The sequence below is a fragment of the Athene cunicularia genome (genome assembly GCF_003259725.1).
Source record: "Athene cunicularia isolate RWA chromosome Z unlocalized genomic scaffold, athCun1 chrZ_part1, whole genome shotgun sequence".
Classification (NCBI taxonomy): domain Eukaryota; kingdom Metazoa; phylum Chordata; class Aves; order Strigiformes; family Strigidae; genus Athene; species Athene cunicularia.
In genome coordinates, this window is record NW_020799142.1 from 26,143,003 (window position 1) to 26,153,707 (window position 10,705).

Consider the following 10,705-nt stretch of genomic DNA (forward strand, 5'->3'; position numbering starts at 1 on the left):
GCTGCTACAGTTTGCAGGTCTCCTTGCCCAAGAGAAAACTGCAGGGAAGTTGTTGGTGATCTCTCTCTTCATGACTCCAACACTGCTCTCTCCCTGCTGAGGGGTCAAGAGTGTGGGCATCTTATCGCAGGTCTGCTTTCTACAGCAGCGGGGACTTTGGTCTGCCCCTAGGTTACTCATTGCTCTTGGTTTATGAGGGTCCTTATCAGGAACAGGTAAAAAAGTCCTGAGGCTGCACTCCAGGTTGCAGGCAGTGGGGCCTGGGAAGGGGCTTGGTTCCCACCAGCACCAGGAAGATCCCACTGGGGCTCTCCATACCCTTTGGGCTCCCAGAACAGAGCTGGCATGGGCAGTGGGATTGGGGCTGGCTGAGGAGCTGGAGGCCAGGGTGAGCGAAGGGGAGCTGTGAGCGGTGGGGTGGTGAAGCTGGGGATGGGATGGCATAAGGGGCTCCTTTCTGCTGGAGGCTGTCCAGGGGGGCTGGAGAGATGCTGGGGCCTGTCTCTTCTCAGGGAGGCCCTGGGGCAGAGTGAGATGCAGTGGCAGAGGATGCATCAAGGGAAATTCCAATTAAATAGTGGGGAAAATGTTTTCAACATGAGAACATTTTAAGCACCGAAACAGGTTGCCCAAAGCAGTTGTGAAACCTTCATCCTAGGTCTCTTCCAGAGCATGCCCTGGTGATCACATGAAAATGTGGAGGTCTTTGACCATCCCCTCCTCAGAGCAGGACCAGTGTTACACTGGGTTTCTTAGGGTTTCTTGTTTGGCCACGTGGCCATCTCTTTGGGTGGCCTTTGTCACCACAGGGGTACCCTACAGGCTCCTGTTCAACTTCCACAGGTTCACTTTTCCATAGCCCCCATCTTGCCAGGCATGTCCAACCCATCCAGCTGCACAGGGTCATGCCATCCTGCCTGTGGCACTTTGCATCTTGTCTGCATTAAACCTCAGGAGGTTCCTGTCAGTCCTTTCCTCCAGCTGGTCAAGGTGCTTGCTCATCCTCAGCTCCCCGCAGTTTGGTATCAGCACCAACGTATGGTGGGCTGTGTTATCTCCCTCAGTCCCATTTGCAGTCTGGCCCTTGCACACCCCAGCCCTACAGATGTGTTCAGCTGTCTGGGGAGGTCTCTGAGGCAGCCTGAGAGGGATGGGGGCTCAAGGGGCTGGGATGTTGGGTCACCCTGAGCCTCTTCTCACAGGTCCACAGCTGGGTGGCTTGGCTTGGGAGCAAAGCATAAGGTGGGGGAGCAAAACAGATTGACTCCTTGGTTTCCCTAATGGCTTGGCCACCTGCCAGGGTCCCTGCCTGGGGAGCAAACAGTCAAGCAGCAACACCCGACCCTCCAAGAACAGGTAGTGGCAGGTTGCAAGACATGGTAGGAAACTGGAGCTCACAAACTCATCTAGCCGTGATGGGGGCTGTGTCTCCGGTGTGCCCCCTGCCTGGCACCCCATGCTGTGATGAGCAGCTGGGAACAAGACAGGACGCATCTGTAAAGGGGGGCTCACAGCTTACAGGAATCCCCCACCCTCCCGCTTGTCCATCACCCAGCCCTTGGCTGGCTGGTGGGCTGCCTGCCAGGCTGACTGAAAATGAAAGCAAAGAGTGCAGAGATAAATAGGAGCAGCCTCGGCACAAGGCAGCAGTGTGCGTCCTGCTCCCCCGCCTTGCCCAGCTCAGCACCCGCAGCACCCACCATGGCTCTGCGCCTCCTCCTGCCACTGCTCCTGATAGCTGCCACCTTCCTCATCGCCCAGGTTCAAGGTGAGGGGCACGAAGCCCTCCTGCCTGCCTGCGGGGGGGATGGGGCAGGGGACACGGGTGCTTGGCAGGCCCTGCGCAGAGTGCTGGGTGGTGTGGTTGCAGTGCGCAGAGGGTGTTTGCCGTGCACCTGGGTGCACGCGTGGCAGCGGGTGTGGGGTTTGCAGTGCAGCTGTGTGTGTGTGCACGTGTCTGGTGTGTGGCATCGGCTTGCAGTGCTTGCGAGTCTCGGGAGCATGTGTGTGTGCACATGGCTGGTGGGGCTGCAGCGCCCCAAGCTGAAAAGCACAGGCAGGAGAATGAGGTTCAGTGCCTTTGCAAGGAGCTCATCTCTGCCTCAGTTTACCCTCTGCTGGCAGTGAAATTGGTGTCACCTATCCCTGGGGAAGGGTTTGACCTGCAACTGGGCACTGGGGTTGAGAGCTCCCACCCTCACATGCTGCCCCAACATCTCTCCTGTGAATGACACCAAGCAAACCCTGTGCCATGCTGTGCTTCCCAAGGGATGGGAAGGTGCCTTGGCTTGGTGAGGGTCCAAAATTCCACCTGCCCCTCTTGCTCCCAGGCATTGGCAGCTCAGCCACAGACTGCTGCCTGAAGCACAGCCGAAAAACCATTCACAGTGGCTGGGTGAAGTCCTACAGGCTCCAGGGACCCGAGTCAGGATGTGTGCTGCGTGCTGTCGTGTAAGTACCTTGCTGTGGTCAAGACCATTTGGAGCAGTCTGGCTCCAGCCATATTCTCCTTCCCCATGTCCTACCCCTGTCCACTCCCCAGAAAACCTTTCTGTCTGCACCCCCAGGTTAACCACCAAGAAGAACAAGAAAATCTGCGCCTCACCCGCTGACCCTGCCATCCAGAAGCTGATGCAGAACCTGGACAAGGTCAAGAATGACAGGAAGGACAAGAAGAAGGGACAGTCCCCACGTGCCAGAGGCGTACCCAAGCGGCTGAAGCGGCAGAGGGTCTAAGTCAGGCCTGAAGAGGTAGGTGGGGGGAGTAGGGTGCCACAGGGTGATGGGGTGAGGGTGCTGCACCCCATCCCAAATCCTTCTCGGTGGGACAGCAGGTGTACGGCTTCAAAGGCTGAGCCTGGGAGGGCTGCTGGAGCTGAGGCTGGAGCGTGGAGGTGCTTAGGGCACAGCTCCCCCCTGGTCTGTGCTTACCTTAAAATCAGATTTCTTTCTGAAGCTATGGGAACAAGGCAATGTTTGGGGATGGGCAAGGCACGTCATTCAAAGCAATAGCCATGGGCTGGAGTGGGTGCTCTTGCTGAGACTCTCTCCACCTTGTTCCCTCCTTGTCTCCCTTAGGACGGATGCTTTCCCCACCAATGACTGACCCACCGCCTGGCAATGGATATCCACAGACAACTCACCTGCCTGCCAGCCCCAAGGCAAGGACGGGGCTGGCTGAGGGGGCTGCCCTCTGCTCCGCAGCCCACTTGGGGTTGCTGTGCCTGCTGCAGAGATGCCCCAGCCAGGACCACCTGCACTGGTTGGGTCATCTCAGTGGTGGGGGGCACCCAGGTCCTCACTCGCCTGATGGCCACACTGGGGGACCTGGACCTGCATGGGAGCTGAGCCATGGCCCCAGGGGGGGAGTGGGCAGCCTTCCCACCAGAGGGGATTTCTGTAGCCTGGCAGGATGGCAGCTTTTCCTATGACTTTTTTTGGGGAGTTTTATACATTTGTATTTATATTTAAAGACTGTGCTTTCATTCAGTCTTCCTGGAAGGCTTTACTTCTGGCTCCTTGTGCTTCACAGAGTACCCTTTATGCTGCAAGCTGGCTTTTCTGGAAGATTGCTCTTATTTTTCTACCAAATAAATGATGGCTGGGTTTCATTTCCCTCTCACCCGTTTGCTCCTTTTTGGCTTGCAAGGGCCATGGGGTGCCAGACAGGTCCCATGTCCCCGTGGTCCTGCCTGGGATGCTTGCTGGGTGCTTTCTTGCAGGGCAATTAATAGTGGCTAAGATGGAGATTTTGAGGAAAGTGGGGGTGGCAGTGTGGCTATATGTCTGGGCTGTTCTAGGCTTTCTTTTCATTTTTTATAGTGTGCTGTTGCAGTGTAGTTTGCAAGAAGTTTGTCCCTGTGATTTTTTAATTTTTTTTTTTTTTTTTTGGTACAAAAGTGCAATGAAATCAGAACAAATTTTTCATTCTATTGGAATTTTACCCTTTTATCTCCCTTGATTTTGCTGTTATCAGAGATTCAGACATTATTAAACCAAATGCCTAGTTTTCTGAAAGAAAAGAAACTCTCATGTACTTTCTTCCCAAGTCTGAGCTCACATGGTAAAAAACACATGTGAGGCTACACAGGCTGGGGAATAGAAGACTTCAAAATTCATTGCAGTCACGTTGCAGATGTTTGAGAGCAGCACTATCCCAAACTTTTAGTAAAATGAGAACTCACTAGTCCAAGGACACCATAAGGTGAGACTGCAAGTACAGTCCTCTGGGACAGGGCTGGTGGGGAAATGGCATCTCCCCATGGCTTGCAAACCCCTTCCAGCATGCCAGGAAGGAGCAATTTGAAAGGCTGTACCGCAGCTGCAGTGCTATCTGCTTGCAGAGACTTCAGACGTGAACTTTAGTCAGTAAAGGTCTATTAAGTCATATAATTGCAATAATAGGATTTGCAGGACTTAACAGTATCAGCAAAGGCTGTGTGTTGGCTGGAGTAAAGCTTGTAGCTGAGTGTTTCTATCAAGCACATTTATCAGGCTTGATTGCTTATTAGACATACGTTTAGATCTACTATTTTAAGGCAGTGTAAAGAAACTGTGAAGTCCAAGATACCGGCCCTGAGTACAGGACGAGTGCTGAGCTGGCTCTGTGCTGCCCTCTCCTCCATGTGGGAGTGTGCAGCCGTCTGCCAGATGGCTTTTGGACAGGATGCGAGGCAATAAAATATATCCTTTACAACCAAACTCACTTCTTCTGGCTGTTGTGATGGGCTTTGAGGGGAGTGGGAGGGACTTCATGAGGGTCTGCTCTCCTGCCTGACACACCATCATCCCCCAGGTCCTGGTCTTTGCAGATCCCCTGGGTGCTGCATCCCTGGGGTGCAGGGGCTGGGAAATGCTGACGTAGGGTACAGGAGCCATGCAAGTTCCCTCTCCTGCAGCTGTGTTGCCCAGCATAGTGAAGCCATTCTGTCTGCTCATCTGTCCGAGCCAAGGGGTCCTGAGATGCCAGCAAACACGGGGGAACAAACTAGTTTTGTATGTGATGCCTTTTCCTCATGGCAGTTTTTCTTCCAGCTCCAAACTTCCCTGGACAAGTACTTCTCGCTCGAAGCTGGCACTCTGTGCTCCCTGCTGCTTTATGGAAACAGCATTAAACCAAGTTATTAGTGAGGCTGTGCTCTGACCTGGGCTTAGCTGGGAGCCTGGGAACTGACCTCCGTGCATTGGAAGTCAACTGGAGATGCTATGGGAGGGCTGGAGGCAACCCTAGATTTGCTGGAGACACACAGCATTCAGCCCTGTGAGGCTGGCCCTGCCTTCTGCAGGACTCCTTGTACTGGTTGTGATGTCAGGAGATTGTGAAATGATTGCAAAACCCCACTAGAAACAAAGCCCGACAAATAACGTCTGCAACCACAACCAGAAAAGCACGAGCAGATGGCAGGAGCGAGCCAGCATGTGAAATGTATCCTGGTGTCTCTGTGGCTGCAGATGTAAACACTGCATGGGTTTTTTTCTCCTGAAATGCTAGATGGGCATTAGGCTAAAGCAGGTTAAGAAGACATGCCCATTGGGGTTTTCTAATTTAGCCTAAAATTTATCCTAAAAGCACGGCTTGTGGAAGAGCACTGGAGTTTGTCCTGTGCTCAGGCACAGGTACCTGCTCAGGAGGGCACACGTGAGCATGGACACAGCTGCATAAATGCAGCTCCATGTGTGACTGTGCCTGCACACACATGGGCATTTGCACACGACTTCCAGAATGTGCTTTTAAGCACATTACTGCAGAATGCTGATTTTAAGGAAAATAAGGTGTCAGGGTGAATGGGAGTCTTGCTGATGAGACAGGTGGCCACAGACCAGCCATAGTGAGATGGCACCAGGGAAACACCTCCGAGGAGATTCCCTGAGAGAGGCTGGAGGGAGAGGCGATGGGCTGGGATCTGGAGTGCACAGCAGGGGCCAGCACCCCTTCCTCATGGAGGAGATGAATCCACAGACCCCAGTTGAGACAAGTGATAAAAAGAAAATGCTCTAAGAAGAAAGATGCCAGAGTGAAGCAGCAGAGGAGGATTCATGCAGTTGTACCTCTGGGCAGGGCAAATCCGCTACTTCACCCCATGTGCAAAGCCAAGGCAGCATTGATGCAGCGTGTGCTGGGGCAGTACAAGCCATACTGACATTCTGCAGGGAAGGCAGGAAAGTTACAACCATGTCAAGCAGAGCAAAAAGTTAGGAGAGCTTGGCCACCCTGAAGCAGAAAGGCTTCAGTGACAGCAGAAAGTAGCGAGGCAAGACGGAAAGCACAGAGTTCAGCCAAGAAAAGGGAAGTCTTGAACCCAGGCCAAATGATTAGCTCAAGTTGTTAGCTGGCGCAGACAGCGCTCCGGGCTTGTGCCGTCAGCGGATCGTGCTGGGCAGCAATGCCGGGCTGAGCTCCAGCAAGGCTCACCTGGAGATGTGTACCAGCTCCGTCCATCCACCCTGCGCTGTTCCTGAGAAGCAGGAGCCAGAAATGCTGCAGCAGCCCTGCAGGTGCCAAGGGTTGTTTCTGGGGCTGCGTGGGTGCTAGAGGAACTGTGGTTTCCAACTGAAGCGTCAAGGTGTTTTTTGGTGCTCTCTCCACCAACGCTGACATCCTGGGGTCTGCCATGGTCTTGAGAGCAGAGAGGAGTGGAGAAGTGGCTGGTGGGTAACAGGGATTCCCACCCTTTCTGCTGCAAGGTATTTCCCAGTCCTGGCCATTCCTTGGCCCCCATCTTGGCCTAATGGTCCCCAGCTCAGACCCTCCTCTCAAGCCTTTTTTCACCTACATGTAGTAGCTCCCAAATGCCCTCCTTCTCCCATTCTCCATTTTGCTGACCCTTGGCTTTGGGGTGTCCTTGTGCTGCCAGTTCTCTTTCTGTTCCCAGGTGCCCCCATCTTCCTCCTATCCTGCTGGGGATTGCAGACCTGCTCCTGGGCTGCAGCTCTTCTAGGGGCAGTGGAAGAGCATCTGCTCTCCTCTGAGGATGTCCTACAGTGGGGCCAAAATGAGCCATGTCCCAAAGCTGCGCCAGACCAAGAACCCCACACCCTCCTCTGGCCAGTGTTGATCTAAGAGCCAACAGAGCAGTGAAAGAGAGCAGCCTTCATGGCTTCTAGTCCATTCCACAGTGGTTTTAGATCTGTCCACACGTGAGTTTGGGTGCAGCCTCACTGGGCATGCTTCCTGCCAAGTTACATGGGAGATGGCAAGGAAATTGCTGATGGGCTGGTTTTGCACAGGTCTTAGAGCTGTTCCCCAGCCGTCCTCTCCTGAAACCTCTGGAGAGGTTGCAGAGAGGAGGACAGGCAGTGTGATGGCAGGGACCCAGGCCTGGGGGCATCCCACCTGGCCACTGCCATCTCGGTGCCATCACAGCATGTCCAGGGTCATTTGCAGGAAGCACCTGGCAGGGAAGCTGTGCAGCCCAAAGATGATGTTGAGGGACAAGTGTGCGGCAGGGACCCTAGGAGATGGGTGCTCACCTGAGGGGGTTAATCAGGGCCCAGTTGAAGGGTCTTGGCTCTGATTCCTATTGTCTACAGTGACCTTAACATTAATGGCACTGAACTCAACAGGTGTCAGGGACAGATGGGGTCTAAGAGAGTAAGAATTGTCACCTTCTGTATCCCTCAGCCAGATCCTCAGGACTATCTTTGCTCCCTCTGGGCAAAGTCATGGCTTGCTTTTTTTTTTTCCTTAACTCCATTTAAATCAGATTGATGAGGTTCCTTCAACTAGAAGAGATGCAGTGAGGCCCTGAGCCCTGTGGTCTGGTGGATGCCCCAGTCCCTGTGCTGCACCAGGACTGGGACTGCAATGGGAGTTGTGCGGGAGGCTCCCTCATGCCAGGAGTTGCAAGGGAAATTGGAACAGCTGCAATGCCTGCCCAGTATTTCCTAATGAGGTGAATGCAGCCAGGCAAGATCCTGCCCCAGGGACTGGCTGTGTCTGGAATTTGCTGAAATTCCCCCTTTGCCCCTTCCAGCTCCGTAGATTGGAGGTGGAAGGCAGAGCACCGCAAGGCAACCTGGGGAGAGTGCTGGGGGCCACGAGCTGGCAGTGAGCAGCTGTCCCGGGGGCTCTTGCAGCTGGCAGGTCTCTGGGAGAGTGGCAGTGTGGTGGGTGCTCCCCAAGGAGATCACCCCAAGGTGATGTTCACACAAACCGTTTACATTTTGACAGATTGGATTTGCCATGGGGATCCTCCCTGTGAATGATTTCCACTTTAAATAACAACTGCATTATCGAGGCTTCTGCAGGGTTGAGTGCTATGGGGTGCTTCACACTGCCTGTGGTGTTCTTGGGGCTGGAGTTCCAGTGCTCTAAAATTGCTCTGGATGAGGCTTAAGTGGGTCATCATGAACAATGCTCTTCCCTCTTCCCAAATTGCACTGGATTCCCTGACCATTCCCTGCCTGCATATGCTTCTGAAGAGCCCGGACCCTGAAACATCCTCTATTCCTCATCTGCACCGTCTCTTCTGGTCCCCGAGGCTCAGCCCTGCAAGGGGGATGTGGGTGACCTCCCTGCATACCACAGGGATGCACTTCAGAGATGACCACTCTCTTCTTAGAAATCCCACTGACCCCAGCAGAGGGGGGAAACCCGCCACATTCCCCTTTCACAACATGTATGGAAAGCCCCTTTCCTCACTCTCCAGTGCCCCTCCTGGGGAGCAGAAGTGACTGGAGTAGCTGTGCTTTCACCCATTTGGCACCCAGACAGCTGCTGGGAGGAAGCAGAGCCTTTCTTTCCTGCCCATATGTTGGCAGGGGCTGCAGGCCCCTTCAGCCAGAGGCAGTTAAGGGGTTTATCCCCAGAAGGATGTATTCCCAACACTGGACACACTGCTTTCAGTGAGTGGCCAGCCAGGACCCTGCAGCAGGTGGAAGCTTCCTGTGCCAGAAATGTGTCTTGCTGCAGGGACCAGGACCCCAGCAGTTGCTGGAGAGGGGTCCCACAGGACAGGACCCCAAGCACTGCCCAGCACTCTTGTCCAATCCTTTGAGCATGCTTTGGTAGCTGTCAAACCCACTGAACATGTGAGGAGGCAAGTGTTTGGCAAGGGACAGGGTTCTGATTATGGGTCCCCCTCTTTGCAGGCGGCTTCAAGTTGTCAGTCCAGCCCCCAGGGAGGAGATGGCTCTGGGTTAGGAGTGGCTGTGTCTGGAGGTCTGACCACCAGCATCAGCAGCCAGAGCCATTGTCCTCCCTGATGTGGCATCTCTTTGCCAGCGCCGCGGGGAGATCAAGTGGAGATCAGGTCCCAGAGCCATCCTGCATCCCCAAACCCGCATGAGGCTGGGGCTGATGACTGACACTAATCCTCTGACACCTAAATTCCCCTTCTGCCAGCCAAGATTTGTCTTCAATAGCTTGTGAGTGCTAGAAAAAGGTAGGTGCTGACTGAAGTTAAGCTGGCACATCCTGTTTGTGATGCTCATTTTGCCCACCCACCCCTGCCTAATCCCTTCAGCACAGCACCAGCTTGCCAGGAGTGGCCGGAGATGTTGCTCTCCTGATGGAGGAGACCACCCCATGCACGAGGCTGGTGCCAGTGCCAATGCCAGTACAGGGATGAAACACTTTGGCTGGTAACACAGCTGGAGTCTCTTCTTGTCCTTATCGTGGAGCAGGGAAGGGACAGAGCTTGCTATCTGCTACTGCTGATAGAAGACCTACTGAGGTGCCCAGGTCCCAGCCCTGTGTCTTGTCCCATAGATAATTTTCCCTGTGGAAGGGCTGTGAAGTGCTCTCCACTGAGGTGCGAGGACAGGCTGAAGCTGGAGCAAGTGAGAGGGTAGAGGGATGCAGATCTTGCTCCAGAGTTTGTTCAGACCTGTGGGGAACTTTTTTTCCTACTATTAGTGGGAATTTCCTTGGGTGCAACTGGTGCTGTTGCCTCTCATCCTGTCTCTGGGCCCCTCCAAGAAGAGCCGGACACTGGCACCTCTCCAAACCCCTACAAAGCAGCTGCTGGCAGCAGTGAGACCACTTTCATCATTCCTTGCCTAGGCTGCACAACCCCACTGCTCTCAGCACCCCACATGCCACATATCACGGCTGAAGCAGGCTGGTTAAGGGACATCACTGCAGGTGGCACTGGCATGGTGGTGAGTCACTATACCAAGGAGGAACAGCCCCTTGTCCCTGCATTCCTGTGAAGGTTTGCAGTGGCAGTGCTGGTCTTCATTCTCTGCAGTACCCACACAGCTGGCGAGCTGCTGGCAACTCGCTCCCTGCACACAGACTCTGTGGGGGATTTCTGCTCTTGTGCTGAGAAAACCTGTTTCCAGGAAGATCTGTAGCTGCCTTTGGCCATGATCCCGTTTGTTGGGACATCTGTAAAGCAGGTTGTCTTTTGGCATGTGAGATCATGGCCCTGGAGTGGAACATGTTGGCTGGGCTGCCCTACATCCACCAGCTTCAGATATGCCCCCCCACCCCCTGCCAGGGAGAGCAGGGTGAGCCAGACAGGCTCCTGTGACCAGATGAGGGGGCTCAGCAGTAGCCAGGCATCACCCTAATATCGGTATATAAGCAAAAATGGGATTGAGGCAAGCTCTCCCCCCAGTACCTGTGGGTTGAGCCTATGCTATATCTAATGAAAACAACTGAGAGATGCTTCAGGGGAGAGACAGGGTTAAATCCTCCACATGCTTGCCCAGTGTACAGGACTAAATCCTCCACATGCTTGCCCAGGGACCTGGGGTGCTT

General features: G+C 54.1%; 1 protein-coding gene across 1 annotated transcript; it reads left to right on the forward strand.

Annotated features, from left to right (window-relative positions):
- The first annotated feature begins 425 nt into the window (after positions 1 to 425).
- Positions 426 to 4,017, forward strand: LOC113489874 (C-C motif chemokine 21-like). Its single transcript, XM_026865910.1, has 4 exons — positions 426 to 1,768; positions 2,331 to 2,451; positions 2,568 to 2,751; positions 3,079 to 4,017. The coding sequence occupies exons 1-3, from the start codon at positions 1,597 to 1,599 to the stop codon at positions 2,734 to 2,736; spliced, it is 462 nt and encodes a 153-aa protein (XP_026721711.1). The 5' UTR covers positions 426 to 1,596; the 3' UTR covers positions 2,737 to 2,751; positions 3,079 to 4,017.
- Positions 4,018 to 10,705: the final 6,688 nt, after the last annotated feature.